The 23782-nt window shown below is 34.0% G+C and overlaps 1 protein-coding gene across 1 annotated transcript in view; it reads right to left on the bottom strand.

Annotated features, from left to right (window-relative positions):
• Positions 1-234: 234 nt before the first annotated feature.
• LOC149780916 (Golgi apparatus protein 1-like) overlaps positions 235-23782 on the bottom strand; it is a 220331-nt gene continuing 196783 nt past the window's right edge. The window contains exon 25 of the mRNA XM_089938010.1: positions 235-15370. Coding sequence (XP_089794136.1) covers positions 15203-15370 — 168 coding nt within the window. The 3' untranslated portion in view covers positions 235-15202. The remainder of the gene's footprint in view (positions 15371-23782) is intronic.

The following is a 23782-nucleotide window of genomic DNA, read 5'->3' as shown; positions in this document are numbered from 1 at the left end:
AAGAATAGGAAGGAAGCAAGAAATATGCTTTAGGAAGACAGTTATGTGCGTATGTATATAAACAGGTACAGTAAAAAGGCACATGTAGCTAACTGTAAGGCAAGAAACGTGTACAAGTGAATAAATAAGAATGGAATATAGATATTAAGGTATAGGTACAGACAGGGGTTAGACAAGCATCCACCCATTAACCACGAGCCTTGTAAGCCAAATCACAAGACATCCAAATCAATATAAAATAAATATATTTTATTTCTATTTGTTATCACTCTACATGATACACATGGCTTACACAGAAACATTATTTATAATGGCTTATTATCTCTTAAGGAAATAAAAAAGACCTAAAGGATGACATTACGGTTAGCTGTAGAATTTTTTATGAACAGGTACAAAACAAAATACAATGCATCATAAAAATCTCCAAACACAGTTCTAAAGAAATAAAGAAGGCATCGAAGTATTTGGAGCAAATACATGTAATGGGTACATTTTCAAAGCTTACCAAAAAATACTTGTAATGTTTGCAACTCTACTTTACCAAATAAGACGTTATTTCCACAACAAAACCAGAAGTTACTGACACAAAATACATTTTAATTAGGCCAACAGTAATTAATTTAGATTAAGTTAAGAACCTTTAGACCATCAAGGTTCTGATAACTATTGCACTCTTAAAATTTATTTTGTCCAGATCATTTCCACATTTTTTCTTCTTTTCTACTCATAATAATTGTCAGTTTGATCTGCATATAATATTATGTTAATACATGAGTAATATTCATTAGCTGATAAAATTAATATCCTCTGGATACTTATCTCTCACCATGCAAGCTGTGTGAACTCCATTAAGCGGATATACTGGTTTAACTTTCCTAGTTATTTCATAAAAATTTCATTATAAAGTCTCACTGGCATATTCATGGTGATGCATTTACCACTCAAAAATTAATAAGTGACAAAAATCTCTGTAACACGTGGTTCGGCCTCAATACAAATGAGACAATTAAAATATGTACATGCCTTATTTATTAACAGGATTCATACTGACTCGTGTTCAGCCATGATGAACTTCCTTTTTAACATGTTGGAATCAGGTTCATAAGTGACTCGCTTGTTTACATCAGTCATATTTACAATGAGGCTAAATCTCATGAAGAGATTGTGTTTTAATTCACTTTTGTTTCATCAATATTCAAGTGTCTCATTCCCTTTTGACTTAGATTTATCAATATCAGACTCCAATAGGATCTCATTTACAGAACTTCAATTCTGTCCATGTGCGACTTTGTCACATTCATGTATGATTGAGAAACTATTACTCAGTCCCATCTCATCCATTTGAAAAATATCAACAGATCTTTACTTCTGAACAATACTAATACTTTTCTTTAAAAAGGCCAAACTATTACTTTTTCGTCCTTCAAAAACCTTAGCGTTAAAAATTTGCCATAACAGAAGACTGTATATTCTTTAAAAGTATGAACTTTAAATTAGGCTAGTGACATTTTCTCTTACAAAGAACTAATTCTAGTTCCATAAAAGGTCATGTATCTTCTAGAATTTACAAACACAATTTAACAAGTGCAGCTTTGATGGCTTGCCATTGCAGCACTCCATGTTTTTTTAAATTACATACTGAGATTCAAACCACACAACCAGTACTAGCACACAACTTCCAGTGATGAAGTAGTACAAATACGTTAGTTAAAGGATGCAACTTTCAGCTACAACTACTTCCATGAAGTTTTATCAGAAAATAATTGAAAATTTAATTTTGATAGAAACTTCTGTTCATCTGATTTTGAACACTCCTTCCAAGGACCAACAGCCATAAAGAATGCCAGCCCTTATGTACAAGTTAAAGACAACTACAAAAACTACCTGGCAGATGAAAGAACAGAAAATACCAAAATATTCCCCCATTTAATTCTAAAGCATTGGAATACACATAATGTCCATATAATTATGCTGAAATGATTTCAGATTGAACATCTGACAGATGGGTGAAGTGATGGAATGAGAAAAAGGTAAGTTGTTCTTTGTTAACATCAGTAATAAGCAAAAGATACACATGAAATGCACATAAAATGCATATACAAACACTTCAATCTACTGTTTATTCAGATAATGTAATCTCATGATTAAACTTTATTCTTCAAAAATGTTTACAATGAAAGGCATTATAGCTACAATTCTGCTTTTGTACAAAAAGCATATTCTATGTTTATACAGCATCCATTCATAGAATCGCACCTCAAAAACTAAAAAACATTTTCTCAAACATAGCAGTCGAAGTTCTATTGATGTTGGACAAGAACTGATTATGGGGTTCTTTCAAAATATTGCCCGATTCAGAGATAACGCACATCTAGCAAAGAGCAAAGAACTTTCAGTTTTTGTCTGAACTTGAGTTCTGTGTTAAGTCAATGAAAAGGCTTTTGGTTTCGTAATGCCACTTTTGAGTGGCTGAAAGTTAAAACTCTGTCTCAATTTCCAAGTTTTATAATCATCAGACCAGTCCTGGAAATCATAAAACTCTGAGCTAGAGATAGTTTTGTCAGCCACTCAAATAGAACTTTACTTTGTATTGTCATTTGATTGTGTGGAAACTCAAATCTCCAACTGTATGTTGGTTAAATGATTTTCAAGCCCCAAAAGCACCACCAAAGACAATCATGGAAACTCAGTTGGTGACTCACAATCCAAGCATCCTGCCCAGGCCATCCTAGGTTGGCTCCTTCAATGTATTCTTGGGTAAGGCAACTAGCTCTCATCTCCTCGACTAGATATAGTGAATAATGTTGAAAGTGCCATTAAAACCAACAAAACCAAACCAGCAGCATCAACCCTGATTCAGCATCTACTCTTTGATAAATGTTTAAATTGAAGTACATTAAAGATGAAATTGTACATTTTCACAAAAAAGTTTATAAATCTGCAATTCCCCATACAGCATTATTTACCTTAAAATTATGGCCATGTGCTGATTAGTTTCAGCTAATATTCAAGACCTTCTGAAACAACACATTCTAAACACACTGAAACACAGTAATGGAAGTCTCTTTTACCATATATACTCACAAGTCCAGTTTAAATGCAAACAAGACTGATGCTGATCTATTATTGTATAATGCACTGGAAGATCAGTGTCTGTTATTTATTCTAATGATTTCTCCAACTGATAGCATAGACTGAGATATGTTAATTCTACTTTTAATTTAAAGAAAAACTGTATAAACCCAGATTTTCTGTCACATAATGTGTATCAGGGTCTACTTTTTCCACATGTGATTAAAATCCAAATAGCATAAATCCAGATCTGCTGTGGCTGCAAAGATGACATGCATTGTCAATATTAAAAACATATTTTAGCCGTGGTTTAGTAGATGAATACATGTGGCAGAAAAGACAGATCAGGTCAGGACATATCAAATTCCATTTACCTGATTTATTGCATGCAAATGGACAAAAATTAGAACTATTGAAGAAATTTACAATTTTTAATATTAAAATATGCACATCATCTCATCAAATCAGTCCTTTCATTGTAATTGTTGCCATTTAAACTCTTCTTATCTGTATCGCCATCATTTCTGGCACTTCATGGGAAATCATTGCTAGATTATATTGGTGGCATTCCTCATTATTGTGGATCTTATCACTCTGGAGATGATGTACTGCTACTAGATCAAGGCTTCCTTTAGAGTCTGCATGAATTTTCCTCAGAATGGAAAACGTCCTTCTTAATGACTATTGAAATGTGGCAATATTAGTACAACTCTGACGAGTCCACCAAGAAATTTAAATTGTTTTCCGCTTGTGTGTAGATTCAGACTGCTGACTAACTGCCAGTACTGCTCATGACTGATACTGTCTAGGTCTAATGTTGGTTTAATGCCAGCAAGATTCTTCACATAAACACAAACGCATACATAATACCATCCACTCTTTGCGGCTAAACCTAAGTTGCATATACTTTTGTTTTCATCACTATCACCACTCTTTAATAATGTCAATTAAATCTGGAAAATGGTTAATCCCTTACTAGTATTATAGATGAGGACAAAAACCAAGGCCTGCCAAGGGAGTAGGTAGGGAAATTGCCCAGTGACCTCACAAATTTTAGGGACCCACCATCAACTCGGTTATAAAAATAAATTAATCTTTGCAGTCAATATTAAAATTTGTTCCTTGCAACAGTCCAAGTTATGGTAGATTACAACAGGTTTTATATGCAACCCTGTACACAGGTTCTTATATAGAAAAAAATTAATCTAGTTTTGGGGTCCATTACAGTTCTACTCAGAGGCCCAGAATTTCTGTTAATGGGCAAGTGAAGAACCCATTCAACCCAGGCATTACAGATGACAATGCCAGTTAGTGACATGAACTTTAGTCTGGTTTACATTCATGTTTACAAAGAATTAAATCAAAGTCAGTGGCACTTGTATCAGTTGTTGTGATGCATTGTTCACAGTAATGCCCAACACATTTTGACTAAAATTTGTGGCGACTGGTTGCATTCTGCAGATTGTCACTCACAACAGTGAGCTTATATAATAAGTTAATTTTATGATTATTATTATTATTATAAAATCAAGACTATGATTTCTTGTGAACAATGTCACTATGCGAGTTGTTATCCATTTGCACAAGAACTTTTGTGTGATTTATGACATTATTTAGACTAGATCTGAAAATGTATCTGCTACCAGAAATAGAAGATTATCTTGGTATGTGTAATTTTACATTTGATGCAGATTCTGCAAAAATGGATTTCAGTGATGGCATATTTGTTTGTCACAGTTCATATACTCTTGAGATTGGATTTTTGCATGATGTGATGTCATTCTTGCCACCATAACATACTTTAAAATCAGTGTTACAGGAAAAGCAGAATGCATATTCATGTCCCCTAAGTTTGACTGCAACCAGTGAAATTCCCATTTCCAATCATCACTAAATACTGTGTGATATCTTGGTTGCTTGGATTTTGGTGTTTTGGTATTGGCATGCTTCGACATTGCAGAGAGAATCAAAGTGATGTTTATTGATTTATTGAACTCTTTAGTAACCATAATCAGTTAGTAACTTTAATCCTTACAATAACTTTTGCTCACACACTGTATAATTCTCTTCGACAAACATCAGATAATGAAGCCAGCCAACCATTTCACCAGGATGAAACAGTGAAATAAGCAACTACATCGCCTTGCACAGCTTAACCCAGTTCATTTGATCACATGCAGTATTGAAAAAAAAATGAAAAAATTAAATTTTTTAGTAATAATTTTGCATGTGAGGGAGATTTCAGTGAGTGATGGGAATCACCCCTAAACTTTCTGAGCATAACCCTCCCATGCGAGAGGTTCACATGTAGATGACACTGTCAATTCCAAGGACATATAGTAGATGTAGTTCTCAAGATGACACAGCCAATATTGGGTACATATGGTAGTTTGTGGTTCCCTACATGAGACAAAGTCAGCATTAGGTATAAAAGTTTGGATTGGGGTGGGGGTAGGGGGATTTTTCATAGCTTTTAAAAAAAAAAAAATCAGTCATATCGCTACAATGTCTGCAGTGTGGCAGTTTATAGTGATGTCTAGCAATGGGGCATCATGCCACATACATGTAGCATGATGTTCTGCCCAGTCACATTATCCTGACACCAGGAATACCACTTCTAACACTAACCTCTTGATGTTGCCATTTATAGTCACGTAGTGTGTGTGTGTTGGGGGGTTGAACTAAGCATACAAGCCAGTAAATATAGTATGTGATTCTCTCATTTCATTATTCTATGTGCCTTACTTGTCTTATTTCCATTAATTTATTTTACTTTCTTCAATAGGTGATATTATACTCTGTTGAATTTCTATACACCAGTAAAAAGCAGCACAACTATCAATAGTAATAGACAACTGGGTGTAAATGCTCCAATAGGCTCAGTGCTGCAGAATAGGCCTGATGCACTCTCCTGTATGTCATAAGAGTCGACTAATTGAGGCAGGAGCTGTGGTGATTCAGTGATTAGTGTACCAGACTTGTAACAAATAGGTGCAGGTCCATTAGATCAGCTATGATGGCCTCTCCATGGACATCATACTCAACTCCAACTGCCATGGCAATAAATAATTTTCTTGTGTTGCTGGACTGTTGTGTTTCCAGACTGATGTCATGGACAATTTCTTTAAAAAGAACAAATTGGGTAGACATGCCTCTGCTTAACATACTTTAAAGAGATGCAAAAAGTTCAAATTATTTAATTCTGCTGTTTAATTTTATCACATTCATCATTTATTTTCTCAAATAAAAAAGTGAGAATTTCAGAAAATTGTACCTTGCCTGCTTCCTGCCTGGTACAGGTTTTCTTTCTAAATGTCCTTGACCTTGACTGAGAGGCAGAGAGAGGATAAAAGTGTATGGATATGATAGAACATTCTTCTATTTAATTATCATAGTTGTTGCCCATCCTTTGATTTGGGATTGCAGAGAGGGATTAAGGCCACAAGGATATGAAATGGCATGCTTAGTAATTCTATAGTTCTAGTAGGAAAGCTATATCTTCCAGGGGTTGTGACTTAAGACTATAACCAAACCTTTACAAATGCTGACAACAATGCCAACAGTCCTAGAACGAGTGATACTATGTCTTGTGAAGGACAAAAGTTTGTGATACAAAAGCTGATATTGAAAAAAATAAGTAACGCCAGTTAAAACCAATTGGTCATTGGCCAGGGAAGAAACTGTTGATGCTGCTATAATACCATTTTGATGGCCATGAAAATAAACTCATACATACATACATATGGACAAAACTGGGAAAAAGGCATGCTTTGAAGCCATTTAAGATCTATTGCATCAAATGCAAGTATAATGTCAAACAAAAACAGTTTAATCTAGTGAACATATAAATTGTAAATGACAGCAGGCAACAAACAGTAACAGTTGCAACCATCTCAACTGAGGGACATATCATAAAAGTCATGTACCATAAAAGAAAACATGCACACAAATACACATATAGTGATCCATGTACACAAGAAAGTTTAAATAAATTCAGCCACATAGTATACTTAATTATTTACATCTGTATGAAGTTATTAAATATATGTGTGAACTGTTCCCACCCCCTATGAGAATGTTAAATGTGTGTGAACCATTCCCACCTCCTAGGAGATTGTTAAATATGTGTGAACTGTTCTCACCTCCAAGGAGATAGTTAAATATGTGTGAACCGTTCCCACCTCCTAGGAGATTGTTAAATGTGTGTGAACCGTTCCCACCTCCTAGGAGATTGTTAAATGTGTGTGAACCATTCCCACCTCCTAGGAGATTGTTCAATATGTATGAACCATTCCCACCTCCTAGGAGATTGTTAAATATGTGTGAACCATTCCCACCTCATATATACATGCAAAAAGTTTAACAAAAAAGTTATGCATCAAGTGAAAAGATATTTTATGAAGGGAAAATTAAAACTGAAAGTTGGAAAAAAACTGAGATAGTTATTTATATGTAAATAACGTACAAGACCCTCCATTGGCAAAAATGTCACAATGGTAACATCAAATATATCAAGTAATACAAATCTGTGGCATAAAATTAATATAACCACTAAATTTCCCAAAAATGACTCAGTACTCTAAAAAGAAGAAAAATTAAAACTGTTAATGATCTGTACTTTTATTATGGAATCAAAAGTGGCATGAAAGTCTGGTTATATAGCAGAGTTAGTACAAATATGATGCAATATAATTTTCATATAATTTATGAAAATATAGTTTGAGAAAGACATTTATGACCTACAAACAAGAACACTTGCACTATATAAATTTGATCAATCTCAATATAACAGTTTTATGAATACACCTTTCCATATTTAAATCAGCTGTTTACAAGAAGCAAAAGATAAAACAGAAAAGGTAAAATTATCAATTCGACTAAATTTTAGGTTTCCAAAATTAAAATATCCTAGATTATCTCCCTCTGGACTGCTGCCAGTAATGCAGAATCTAATCTTATTCTCAAAGTTGGTCAATATATGAATTGTTACCATAAGGTCTCATTTTTCACCATGATAAATAATTGTTTCAAAGATGCCGTAACAAGCAGTTTTACACAAAAAGAACATTATACACAATTTTCACTTGTCTAATTTGCATATGTTATTATACTGATATATGAGTAAGTAATACCCATTAATTGACATTATTAAGTTATTATTTCTTGTCATACTAATCTTAGAATATTATGCACATAAAAAGCTTTGATACAGTATTTGATCAATTTCAATGTGAAGTTAGTAAAGCTGCTGAATAGAAATAAAAATAAATAAATAAAAGGAAAACATTATTAAAGCAACCAACAATCATGGCTTAAGTTTTCAAAGTTTAAACATCCTTCAAAACTCCCTGCCTTTTGGACTGAAGAAAAATGTTACTGTTACTTGCCTTAAAAATGTTGTGAAATCTGTTAATTTTTGCTACAAAGGCTCATCTCGTCAATGAGAGAACCATGATGGACTAATATGCCATAGAAAATCTTATGTATTGATTGTTCTCCTCATACTCATATTCAGAAACAATTTTATTAAATAAGGGCACATCACTGTTTGTAACCTGAAGTATCACTTTTTATTAGTTTATCTTTCCTCCCTTAACAGGTTTCCAAAAATGACTGGTTATATTTCACACAACAAACATTGCAAAATAGATGTTTCAATCTGTAAAAGAGAACATGAAGTTCCTAATAAGAAAACAGATTCTCTCAAATAATTAGAAAGAGATAAGGGAAAAGATACTCTTGTAAAATAGATTTCAAATCCTTTGGTAGCATCAACAAAAGAAAACTGGTTCTTCTATAATCAAACTAGACTATTCCTCTAAATGGAAACAAATTGTTTAAAAAAGAATTCTAAACCTGCTTTATTTTTGCAGCTACATTCTTTTGCAGTTATTATAAAGCCTGGGCACGCAGGTCAACCCCTTACCTTAAATTACTACTGTAACCTTCACTCAAAGCTCAAAAGGTTAAGCAAGCATACTGCAGAATAAATCATCTCATCATATCAATAATTCATTGAAACTATAAAGAGTATCAAAAATGAGTTTAGAAAATATGAGCACCTGAAACACCTGTAACCAAATCCTTAATATAAATTTTCCAGAACTGTGACCTTGACTCCAAGATCACATGTGAAGAATAAACTGTCTTAGATTTATGACGATACTTTCCATGTATGAGGCAAAAAGCCATTATGGGGTTTAGGAAATCTCAGAAATGAAAATCTTTACATGACATCATAAAACACAAATTTTCTGTGACCCTGACCTCAAGGTGAAAGGGGTGAGTAAGCGTATCATAAAATTAATTATCTTGCTTTCATAATCAGTCAAGCCAAATATAAGGTAAATCTATCCAGTTGAATATGTTCTGAAAATATGTCCAAATGAAAAACTGCGTCTTCCAACTAGCATGGGCTTGACACTTAAATCAAGACTATTCCTTACGACCCAATAAAGTGTCTTGAAAATAAAGGTAAGCTTTTAAACACATTACAGCATTTGTTATAATGACATTACATGTAAATTAAAATATAAATTACTTGTTGCAACTGTAACAGTACATTTATAGCAACTTTGACCTTTAATCTTTAGCCCAACTTTGCTTCTGATCCTTCATGTCTTGATGAAATAATGGCAATTGTTGAATGCAGATTGAAGACTTTTTAAAACTAATTTTATCTAAAGTTTAACCTGAACAAAAATGGGCTGAAACTTGTTTTGTAAAAGTTATCATAACAAGATAGAACAAAGTAGTATAAATCCATTTCAGTTGAAAGATTATTATGTTAAATGCCTACTGTAGAGATCTTAGTTTCATTCTTTGGTAAAATCTGGTATCTCAAAAATATTTCACTGGCTACACAGTACTATTTGAAACTAGAGTCTACATGTACCTCGACATAACAATGGCTACAAAACAATGAGATTAAATACACATGAAAAAAAAGCGAGAAGTCAACATATCCAAATTTTACTATTACAAAAGTCAAGGATATTAAATTACAGAAATGTATGATCAGAATAAATTTGAACCCCCAATTTAAAATGGATGGGATCTATCTGGTTTTGGACCACACATGACTAATGAGTTGTAGTTTGGAATGTTTCTTTACATTCACTGAGTATAAATGAACTAACACAAAGTACATTATGAGACATTCAATTCAATGCTAACATTTTGCAAAAAATGTGTGCAAATCTGCTATTTTTACATATCTGCAAATAAAAATCATTTAAATGACTAAATGATCAATTAATAATATAGTTACAGGATAAAAAAGTAAAAGCTGCAAAAAAACTATCAAGTGAAAACACGTCATCTAGAGATAACATATCCCCATGGGTACCTGCTTATGTCACGACTCCTACTGAATGTACTCCATGGACCAGTACTAAAAAATTTATACCACTTCTCTAGTACCCTATGTTATTGCACAGTTAATCTGCATACTAATAAGACTACATACTACTTGGCAACAAATATTTAAGAGGGACAATTCTAAGTATGAAAAGGCAACTCCACATAGTTTGCTCAACATTTATACCAAGATGGACTGCAACAGGTGCCAGAATTTGGACTTGAGTATTCAAAGCGCATGCATAGCTTGGCCTCAATTAGTTGAAATTCAAAAACAATAATTCAGCCTGAGAACATGCCTACCCACCCACCCACACCACCTTCTCTAGTACCCTATGTTATAGCATTGTTAATCTGCATACTAATAAGACTACATACTACCTACATACTACTTGGCAACAAATAAGTCTAAGTATGAAAAGGCAACTCCATATAGTTTGCTTGACACATGTATCAAGTTGGACTGCAACAAGTGCCAAAATATTAGGACTTGAGTATTCAAAGTGCACATATAACTTGGCCTCAGAGTGCACATAACTTGGCCTCAGAAATATGTTGAAAATAATATATATATATATATATATATACACACACACACACACACACACACATTTAGTAGAACACACTAAAAGCTCAGTTAGAAGAATTAGAAGTAACTGCTAATCATTTCAGCTAACCAATCAGTATGTAATATTTCATTTGGCATAATGCACAATGCCTAGCCAGCATGATCATAACCATAGGTAGACAAGCTGAAGCTATTCAATACCATAAAAGTAAGGAGATTGCTTTTAAGGCATGAAAAGTTGAATATCTGTGATAAACATCAGTAAACTTGTAATTAGGCTATGTGCAGGTGCAGGTTCCAAATTAGTTTCATGCAAAGGTCAGTTATGTGAAAGTGTTCTCCACTGTGTTTCTTAAAATAGTACAAGATACAAACCTCACATATGATATGTAAGAAAGAACAAGGGCTACTGGATGGCTAATATATGGTCAATTTAACTGAAAGCAAACTGTTGTTGTTGTTTTAGGGTTTAATGACATTTTTCAGCACACGATAGGCTATACATGGCGGCCATTATTAATGGTGGAGGAAGAACCCGGGAAAACCCCAGAAAGAACCACCGACCCACGAGAAGCTACTGGCAAGCTTTATCACATACCCACATTGGCTGAATCTGAGACTCGAACCTATGCAGACAGAGGTGAGATGGCAGTGATCCGTAACGGAGAGTGCTTTAGACCACTCGGGGACCCGAAAGCAAATTGTAACCTCTTCCAAAGTATCAGTAGTTGTCTCTTCTTTTTGCAGACTACTCCAAGTCCCAGATTCTGGCCTGTACTCAGATACCCAAGTACTCTCTGACTGGTTTGTTTGTTGCTTCAAAAACAAAGCCACTCATAGACAGGCAATGGACACTCCAAATGCTATATCCCCCAGTATTACAGATTTGGGTGTGTATGTAACAATATATATATCCACAAATTCTAACAATATTTAAAATTTGTGACACACTTTGAAAATAAAATCTGTACAAAAAAACTTTCCAACTGATTCAATATTTATGGAATTTCAAAAAGTCTGAAGATTTGTTTAGAAGAATTTATCAAAATGTATATGCATCTAGTGCAATAGTTTCACTTTTGAATAAGAGCGACCTTGTGTACATTAAAGCAAAGACTTTCTTAAGAAATGTTAGTTTAGAACATTTTTAAATTTAATAGGCAATAAACATCATTCAAAATAATAAAACTGTTCATTGTACAGGTAGAATGCTAGCATTATTACTATGTAACAAACTACTTTTACTGCAAAGAATACAATTATTTTTGTGAGAAGGCATTAGAGCTGAATAAAAGTACAGTAGTATATAGCTTGCTTACCAAACTTTAAAGTGGTCCTTGGCTGTACATGCAAAGTAGTCAAGCATAAAATGGAGATCATGTATTTTGTAACACTGTAAGCAAAGACACCAGTCAAGCATTATATTATTTACATTTAAGTGCCACAAAATACTTGCAACATATTAAATGCATGTGTTAGGTTTATATACCCTAAGGGGCTATCCATAAAGTATGTACACAAAATAATTGGCCAGTTTCAACCCCCTCCAATCGCACAACATACAATTTTGTATAAATAAATAAAAAACGTATATGTATGCTTGTGAATCATCCCCTCCCCTTCCATCAATAGTGGGGACAATCAAACTTTGAAAGATTAAGTTTCATTAAAATAAGCAGTTTTAAGTTTTAATGCAAGGTAATGAAACTTAACCAGAATGATTTTTAATGCTTGAAGACAAACGTGAGGAAGTATTATCAACTGTAAAATTTAGCTTGAATTTTACTCAAAGTCACCACCAAAGCTTTTCTAACGTACATGTAAAATACTTAAAGTGCAGAACATATGTCTTTATTAACAGTCCCCCAACTTCCCCCCTCCCAATATGCAGGTGTACGCTTTTTTCAAACCTACTCCCACCCACCCATGAGTATGCAATTTATGTAGGTTCCCTAATAATAATTTTTCCATATGTAACATGTATAATAGAAATTCATTAGATAAAAGGTGACAAAACATTATGTAATGCTAAGGCATAGTGATTGAGGATTATATGTACTTCACCTTCATTTTACTACATTATTTTACTTTTTTTGTTAAATAAAATTAATTTTTGTCACACTTCTGTGCTCATTCCAATCAAAATTTTAACAAAATTATTTGATGAGTTTCATGAATTTATTTTAAATTAGCATGCATGTGAGATCCACTATATATATATATATATATATATATATATATATATATATATAAAATTTCCATTTCAAATTTATCAAGGTCAGAGTACGGAACTGAATTATTATGCAACAAATGGTCTAGTCATGCTACAGTTTCCTGAATATCAATGCAATTTCGATGACAATGAAGTCAATATATAGCTTCAAGTTGAATACTAATGGATTTGTGCACCTTATATTTTGTGTCATTAATCCAAATATTGACATATTAAAAAATCATTACTTTTTTGCTGTTTGGACAAAAGGTATGCAATTAAAAATTAGAATATCATTCAGAAAATTAATATTCCTACTTTGTTCCAATGCACCTAGTGCATTCTGTCACCATGCAAGTTAGAAGTGGGACAGTTAAATGTGGTTGTATTATATCCTTGCTGGCACAACAAAAAGACTTACATAATAATGTCATGGCCTTTTCTTTTACAACTGAAGAATACTGTTTGCAGTTCTGGTTTACTGCTGTTGGAGATAAGTGTTCACAAATGTCAAGCTGTATTAGATGTTTACAAATGATCGATCTTTTTCAGAAATACGACACACACCATTTTGCACACAAGTCTGAAGAGTATGGCATGAAAAACATAACTGAAGTACGACAGTACTGAAAAATTGTATAACCTCTACACAGGGAAGTGAAATCAGTTTCATTCTAAATGTACTATGCACAGAAAGTAGCATTGTTTTGATAAAGTGACAGAGTGGCAAGAATATGATGACACCTCAGAAAAATAAAATCACATCTAAGAGTATGGTAAACATGAGTCTCTTGAATGGATTGATGCTCTACTGGCTGAAAAGAATTTCCAGTAATCTAATGTAAGTCTGTTGTTTCTTCTAACACCGGAGTGTTGAAACCATCCCTGATATTCTTGAGCAAATGCTCGCCAAGCTGGCCATTGTGGTGGGCATATTAGATATAAGACTGGTACCATTTGCTTTAGGACCAACTAGATATCACAAGAAGTCTAAATCAACATGATTATTAAATGTCAGATTGGCATATTTCTTGTTTTGGACCAATCAGACATCACAAATCTTGGTGAATACCACATGTCAATGACTTACATTTAGAAGGAACAGCAAAAATAAGACTTTAAAAAGTCAATGTAGTGGCAGTCTGATAAGCACCATTTCCATTTAGGACCAAGCAGATATCACATAAAGGTCTTTTGGTTCCATGGTGCCATACTGGATTTAAGACCAGCCCAATTTTCATTATTCAGGAACACTAGACATCATAAGAAGACTTTTGGAGAAAATCCTATGTTGATATGGAGCAGTGTTAAGATTTTGCACAATGCCACTGTAGTCATATTTGATAATTGAGAGGTACTATTTTCTTTTCATCACCAACGAGACCTTGAATGTGTGTCAAATTTTTATGACAATTGTACCAGTAATTTAAACAAATTAGCAATAACTAACCTGTTCTTATGAATGGATGGTTGACAGACAACAGGTCACCCAATAAGTTCTCTTGGTCCATAACAAGTAGAGTTAAATAAAAACGCTGGCAAGACCATTTAATCTGAGTAATCAAAACTGCATTAGGGTCTAACAGTTATCTATTCCACCACACATTTGTGAGTATGGGCAAAATAAATGTTAGTTTACATGCCAGCATGAACTTATTTTTAACTTCTTAAAAATAAAAGTACTTGCTGTCCAAAATTTTTACAACTACTGACAGTGTTTAAAAAATCTGGAAACATGTTGTCTAAGAACTTGAAGAATCCAGATATCTGGATTACTGATGATATGATTTAGTAACAAGCTTTTATTACAGGAAATTTCATATGTTAAACAAAACACCAGAAATATTTTCAAAACTTTTCTGGAAAATTAAAAGATTTGTTAACCAAATTTTGTCTGAACTTATAATTTATTCCATTTTTAGGACACAGGCACAGAGGGATTGGTCAGGACAAAGGTCATATAAAAAATAGATTAGTTTTGATCTTGTTCATCATTTGTTTTTCTGTTCTTTTCCAACTCTCTTTGAAACTCGACCACAGGTTATTCCAACACAAAGTATAAAAACTACTACTGTCATAAGGATTCCAATAAGATAGTGTCGGGCTGGCGATTCTATCACTTGGTTGTACATTTCATTCAATGACTCTGGTGGAGCTACCTGTAAGTACAGAATAACAAAGCAAAATTAACCACAGCTAAATAACGACTGTATTTCTCTAAGCATATCAGAAACTAAACCTCATCTCCATTTGTTTAATAAAAAATTAAACTTCTAGCAGACACAGGGAATCCTTGAAATCTTAGTCTCATTTTTCTAAAACATTTGCAAGCATTAAAAATGTTCTGTAATTTAGCTGCAAAGAGTCAAAAAGAATAATAGGTCTAAACGTTTTAGTTCACATGGCATGCAAAACACCATTAAATTCCAACAATCATTCAAACATGAATATCATGAATGGGACATTATATACACACAACGTCTAAAGGCTCTAGTACGGTCTGGTTTGACTCGGGAGATTATTGACCAATGGGTCTCAATGTCCTTAACCTTTTTTGCTAAGATACTGGGTCTTGAACTCAACTTACTGTGCAGGAACCATAATTTTGTTATCTGACTTAACATTCACCATGAAAATGTACAAAATGTACTCATTTCATCCATTTATTTATAATTTCTAACCCAACACTGTCATCAAGTGGTCCCTACCATCTTCATCTTCTTTGCATTTCAAACCAAACTGATGTTTTCAATGTAACCAAAGAGCATGTTCATTGTAATTTTCCGAATGCTGGTAGTTCATTTCAATGAAGGGGTGGATATTAGGCCTACATATACAGAGAAGATAATACTATGTCATCTGCATCCTATGTCTGCAATGTCTAATTCTAATATGTCTAAAATACTGAGGGGAAAAAAAGTAGTGTGGGAGAAATACACACTTACATCTCAAAGTTACAGAAATTTACAGATTGATCCAGAGTCTACAGAACACTAAGAACTACATCACTATTGCTGTCTTTACAACACATACTCACCTGTGTAAATATGGATGCGGCATTAGTGCTTAAGTTCCTTTAGGTATGAATTGCAAAGAAAGTGACTGTGTTAAGGCCCACTTGGTAGCAATAAATTTAGAAATTATAAAAGAATCAATAATTGATCAAGTTTAGTTTATTTATTATATCCTTGATGCTTTCAGTTTGAAAATCAGTAATGGGGTACAAGCTGCTGGCAGTGTAGGATGAAACTATAGTCAGATTAGAAGACAGATTGATAGTACACTGAAGAGCGAATTTATCACTGATAAAGCGGTAGTTAATTAAGAAGTTAAAAGCTCCCAAAGTTGGAGTTTCTAACTGTATATTGGATCAAGAACATGAAGGCAAGGTTTATGAGCTGATCCAAATACAATCAAGTGATAGTCAAACTGTATAACAGAGTCTGTGTTTGCCACGACTCATATTAAATCAAGGAATTAGGACACTTTGCCCTGAGGTAGCTAATATGTAAATTGCTAGTCAGATTTTAATGGTAAAAAAAAAAGTTCTAAAAATCTGGTCTCTTACAAAACGGGTAAGATGGTTTGGGTTGTCATGTATTTTACATAACTGGCATAAGTGCATACAGATAATTTTTATTTCAAAACCTCTCTGTCCAACATCAAAAGGCTGCCACTTGGTGATTTGAGTAGATTTTAAAGTTCTTGCCAATTTTTCTTTTTCAACATAAAGTATTGGTCTCTTATTTTCTGTACATTGACCTCAGTTATCTTACAGTTCAGTTCACTACTGATCTTACAATTCAGATTTGTGGGCAGCATTGGAAACACTATTATCAATCAAGTATCTGGCCATCTCTGCCTGGTTTTCCTTGCTGTACCTGTTATACTCTCTTCACTTTCTTTTCTGTGATGGTGACTGAATTAACACTAACCTCTTAATGCTGAGCACCAAGCGAGGTAGCTGTTAGTACCATTTTTAAAAGTCTTTAGTGTAACTCAGCTGGGGTTCAAACCTGTGACCTCTCACATCCTAGGGGGAAGTTCTAACCACTAGGCCACTGGAATGGTCAGCTAGAAAGTGAGGGGATCTACTGTAAGTTGAATTTTACCACACTTAAGCCATTGTGTTAACACCATCATATTCAGAAGTAGTGATGGTGCAGCTTTATTGACAATGGTTTAAGTAAGAGATCACACAGATGTTATTAATTGATTGCCTTAGTGTTGTTGGTTGCATTGGCTTCCACTGATACTGAGCACTTGTGCTTATACAAGTGGTAGCAGTTTTTAATTGTTGTTGGCTGTGTTGGCTTCCAATAATGTTATGAACTTGATAAAAGCACAGTGCAAGTATTGATCTGGTCGTGTCTTTGATTTGTAATCATACATGTAGTAGTATTGTTTTATCCATTCAAGTGACCACCATTGCACTGGCACAGTTTTGTTCTTTTGTATCCATTATTTTGTGTATTTCTAGATGTTAAACCACAACATTAAATGCCTACAAATAAGCAAACTATGACAGGCAAAACCATGAATTTATGTACCCATGAAAATAAATGATACTATGGTATTCATATTTCTAATGACATTTAAAAAAAGTTTGATCACACTGAGTACATAACATTCATGTCATTCTAAAGTGAAAATACTGATTCCTTCAAAAACAGTTAGGCCTTACTTACATCTTATTGCAATTATTACACATATCTATGTGATGCCCCTCTAGAAATGCACCTGCTAAAGAAGTGGTGGCCTCACAAGAGGGGTAGTGTGGTATCCTGGCCTCCAACAATGCTCTACACAAGAGGCCAGGCACACACTGTTGAATGGTCGATACCAGTGGAGAAATTCAAGATAAAGATGTCTGAAATGTTACTATGCAGCACCGTCATTTAAGCCATTATGTGTGAGTTTGGGGAGGGGGAACATAGTGAGAGACTGCAAGATGCTTTATTTGAAAAAGTCTGATCGATTGTTTTACCATTATCTCACATCACGTTTCAACATCTTATAATACTGTATTTACTGCATATATTGGAACACGATAACATTTTTTTTCCCTGTCCCAGAACTTATGGTGAAACTTTGTTTTCACCAATAAAATAGATAAAAATTCTTATTTGATAATAAAATGAAAGAAACTAATCTTATATTAATATCATTTATTATTCTTTCTTTCATCATGAATAAAATATGTCCACCAACTCTGTATATGTAGTGTAGGTATCCATACTGTAGCGTGTTTAACTTATGTCCGGTAACACACAACACATTGTTCATTAACATGAACACTGAGAAACAAATCGTGTTTGGTTGTACTCGAAAGTCTGAATGTATTATCTGACTGAAAACTGTATCCAACAAAATCGCAAACAAGATGGAAATAATCAACCAATTGCTGGAAGACAACTGCCATTCATGCATGACAATATAGGTGCTATATAATCAAGACTGAATTATATCCAGTCAACTATATGACAGTAGCCCACAAATAAAAATCATTATTTGAAAATACATTCACTTGAGTGCAGGTGACAATCTTTTTGCCAGCATGGGTTACAAAAGGTAGGTTTTTCTGTGTATACTGTTTACCCCCAGACATCAACGGCCATCTGTATTAGTTATAACTACAGATGCCAAGGCCAAGCAGATATAGAAGCCGAGCCTGTGAATCAACAAAACTGGAAGCAAACAGTAAACTCATTGTTTGAACCTACCGACAGGACATCAATGACAAAGGTTATTTTAATTACAAAGCAAGCAGACCTCGGTAGCCAAATATGAATACTTTTAAGCCAATTTTTACAAAAAAAATGATATTATTACAAAGCAAGCCGACTTTGGATTCTTTTAAATGTGTCAATTGTTTTTTTGTGTTTGTTTTATAAATACAAAGTCGGCTGAGATATGGAAGCTAACTTCCTTTTCACCAGTATTCAGGGAATTTGTAAAATAAATTGAAACAATGGAACATTTTTAAAGTGACACGAAATATAGTGTTTCATGCATGGACAACAACGACCCAGCATTGCCCAGAAGATTATATGAACAAAAAATTCAACTGATGAATTCATGAAGGCCAGAAGAGAAGATGATTTCGCTGACAATATGATCCTTTACATGGATGAAAGTCTAGAACTTTCATCTCATTCCTGAACAGACTGAAGATAATATGGGGGCTAAAAGTGTGAGAATTAGCATGACTGACTTTGGTCCTTCAAGTTTCTGCTTCAGGAGATGTGTTGCCTCTAACAATAATTTTTCATGGGAAAGCTAAAAAAAGATTCAAGTACTAAAAGAAAGGATTGTACGTATGCAGAAGGGTTGTGTTGACAAGATGCTGCTGTGGTGAATTAAAGAGTTTTGTCTCAGGTACAGAGTTTTATATTTTTTTAAATAAAATTTCAGTTGGAGTGCATTTTCCGACATGTAATTTTCCAATGATTTAAAAGGTGTCCCACAACTTCAGACTAAAAAAAAACCGATGTGTCTCAGAACATACAGTGCACAAAAAAAATTACTTTAAAAATTCATTAATGGCGTCACAACAAATACAGTATCCCAACATACATGGTAAATTGATTTTCATGCCACTGAGCATACAATGAATTTAAAATGCAAAAATGGAACAGATAACAAGGTTGGATGGTAGGAATCGGTAATACAACAGATATTTATTTATGCAATGTAATTTTGGGGGACAATTGCATGGTTGGAATCTTTGCTGCCAATAACTAACAAGTATATTAGCATAAAATAAGGAATAATGCTTTTAAACACAATAACTGTTTAGTTTGAAAAATTTATTTCCTATAATACATGCCCTGAGGAAATATATCATTAAAAGAATTCCCATTATATAAACAATTGCTAATAACAATATTTACTTGAGTTATATTTTGGTAATGATTGTTTATATTTGTTCATACTTCTTGCATGAGATCTATGTTTATATAGGTAGATTGTGACACCTGCCAATTGTGCAATGATTCATATAATTTGATTTTGGTAACCTTGTACAGTAAAACCTGTTATGAGAGACCGCCCCTTCTGCCAACCAAAAGCGGTCTCTCAAGACAGGTGGTCTCTCATAAGAGGTGTGTGAAAATGGACTGGTTTTCAGGGTCAATAGTTAGCATTGTTGAAAAATAAATAATACCCATACTCACTGTACATGTATCATATCCTTTATTCATGAATCTTGTTAAATAATGCATGCATTCCTCTCAAAATATCTTTATATAATAAAGATATACATCTATCAAACGAGAATAAAATTTATGTTTCAACATCACATTAATATATACAAAAAATTAACAGATATGATGTATATATCTTATTTTATACACTTATTCACTTGTTTTTTTTTAAAGAAATCCATTATACTTCTTTGTTGACATGTTTTACTCAGCTATTTAGTCTGAACATGTATCTCAGTTATTGCCCTTTCATGAATCAACTTCCCACTTACTGGTATGTTTTTACTCCTTGCGACACAAAACCACTCCCATACTCGCTCGTTCAGATCTCCGTAAACTGTCCGTCGTGCCGTGGCATATTTCCTCTTTGCTTGTGCACCTTTCTGCCATTCGTTTCTAATGGACTTCTTGTCTTTGATTACATTTTGAACTTGCGTTTTACCGACGCTTAAGCTGACTGCTATTTTGCGAGTGGTCTCGTCTTTTTCATTTCTTTCAATGACATTAATCCTTTCTTCCAGTGTTAAAATTTTTCTTTTTCTCAGCGGAGATTCTGCCGTTGTTATTAGTGTTGACGTTATAAAGACTATCGGTTTTGATCAGGTTTTGGGGAATTGTGGAATAAATATATATTATGTACCAATGAATGAAACCAAAAGACATAATTAACTCGTCAGGAAACAATACTGTACATTTATTCTGAGACGAAGTTTAAATCAACAGCGTTATAGCTCGATAAACAAATGTTCCGACCATCTGCACCCACGTAAACAGATTGTGGCTTGGTGAAACACTAACAAAAGAAATAAAAAATAATTTTAAAAAAATCCGGAAATGATTCTCACTTACTAGTATTAAAGACAATGAGCTCATTCACCGTCCAGGCATTATGGATTAACTGGAAAGAAAACGACGTACTCAAACCAACACTGAAGCCCTTTCAAACGATTTCTCACTTGGACATAAGGACTACCGGCGTTTTGTGAGTTTTCATACAGATAAAGAAAAAATACAAACCTCTAAATTGACTGCGTATATCCATCATTACTCCCTTTGATGTTACTCTTACTGGCTATTCACATGACTTCGGCAGTACAACGGCGGTTAGTGACATGTACTTTAGTCTGGTTTACTGCAGTTTACAAATGACACCGTACGCTGGAGTTGTAAATTTCACAAAACTGGTAAGACAAATTATTTTTAAATACTTTATTAGAGCAATCTTTGCTATTTATGCAGTCTTTGTTACAAAGGATTAAATGATGGTTAGAGGTGTTTATCCCGATATATGGTTGTTCAACTATAGTGTTATTTAATGTGCACTTTGTTTGCATACTACATTTATCCCGAGCTCTAGTGTTTACAAAGGATTAAGTTAAGGTCAGTGGTGTCAATCTGTTTTGATTTTTTGGCGATGCGGTCGTTCATAGCAGTGTCAAAATGCATATTTTGCCAAGAAATCGCGGTCGCTGGTCGCGTTCAGCAGGTGGTCGTTCATAACAGAGCGTTTATATAGTAAAATCGATCCGTGCATTACGATTGTGGTCGGAAATGACAGGTGGTCGCTCATAGCAGAGGTCGCTCATGACAGGTTTTACTGTACTTGAAAATTCAACATCACTAAGATGATAAAATACTCGAATTGGCATGATTAATGCACTAATGGCCATCAGCTTTTTTTTAATTACATATATTAAGCAGCAGTTCCATAAAGACAGTTTGCATATTTGAACAACCAGCAATATCCAAGCCAGTTAACTGAGCATTAGTCAATTGTTAATCATCTCCGAAAATTCTCAAAATTCCTCAGTAGTATGGTGATATATTCTTGTATTTTCTCACCCATGCGACAGTGTCTGTGTGTGTGTGATTTGGATTCTTAACATAGCTTTAACAATTTTTCTGTCATATTGCTATGATGTCTGCAGTGTGACAGTTTATAGTTATGTCTAGCACTGGGGCATCATGCCTCAGACATGTAGCATGATGTCCCACCAAGTCACTTTATCCTGACACCAGGCCAACCAGTCCTAACACTAACTTCTTGATGCTGAGCACCAAGTCTTTGGTATGACTCGACTGGGGATCAAACCCACAACCTCCCGCATCTGAGGCAGACGCTCTAACCACTAGGCCACTGGAGCGGTCCCATGCGACAGAGAAATCTAGCTGTTTTGCTAACCTTACTTTTCTTATCTCAGTCTAATCATCTCAGACCAGTCATCTCAGTCAAGGTGTCCATGTGCTCAGAACTACTTTTTAAAAAAACCTTGATGTCTTCTGCTGTGCCTGACATAGCTGTTCTAAAACCAAACAACAACAAAAATATTTTTTTAAAACATGGTAACCTAACGTCTATCCATCTTTGAGAACACACCATACAAAAACTTTTTGAGACAGACAAAGACACACACTGGTATTATGCTAGTTTGTTCCAAACAGCATGGTCAATTTTATCTTTATGCAGACCTAGCTCAGTACATTTTCAGGTCAGCGTCATTAAATGTAGCTAAAGCTACCTAACTAGAAGTTTTAAATACTTTGTGTGAAACAAATTATATACGGTTAGCTACATTTAATGATGCTGACCTGAAAATTGACTGTGCTACAGATAGGATAAAATTGTCAATGCTGTGTGTAATGAACTATGACAGAAAACAATGATCCATGCACATAGACTATATACCTATACACTTCATAGCCTCCCAACTCTCTTAACAACCGCGGAAAACTTAGTAACAGCCACAAATGTGTTATGTCAAACATGCTTTATTCTTATTTTGCTGAGCATCTCCATTGTGCCCCACTTGAATAAAAAATATACCTACAACATTTAATGACAAATAATGCACTTACCAGCCAGAAGGAATCATTTATCCATCAACACATTAATTCATAAGCAAACTTCACTATAGCACTTCCCATATTTCCAAGACAAACAAATAAATTTTCAAAGAATCTGTCAACTTGAAAGTTTAGCATATGGTTATTTGCTAGGGTCTGTACTTGGAGGGTCTCTTATACACAGGGGTAATTTTACAATCAATATTAAGGACAACACAAGTATGTCACAAACAGTTTCACCTCCTCCAAAGAAAAGGAGAGCTATATACGATAGTGACACAGATCACTAGCCCCTGAATAATCTAATGCAACATGTTACTCTTCGTTGCAGCTTGTACTAAAAGTAACTATAAATACATTAGAGTACCCAGTATTGTTTCATTATTTACAATATAACTTTTCAAAATTGGAACTGATGAAAATGAAAGAGTTTCTTGTCATAAATATTAATTATTTATTGTCAATTTCATATAAAATCCATATATTAAATGTGATCATACCTCATTACTATGCGACATTTTA

The sequence above is a fragment of the Sinohyriopsis cumingii genome, chromosome 16 (assembly GCF_028554795.1).
Source record: "Sinohyriopsis cumingii isolate HCF-2022 chromosome 16, ASM2855479v2, whole genome shotgun sequence".
Classification (NCBI taxonomy): domain Eukaryota; kingdom Metazoa; phylum Mollusca; class Bivalvia; order Unionida; family Unionidae; genus Sinohyriopsis; species Sinohyriopsis cumingii.
The sequence above is the reverse complement of the archived record's forward strand: the minus strand, read 5'-3'. Positions and strand labels throughout refer to the sequence as shown.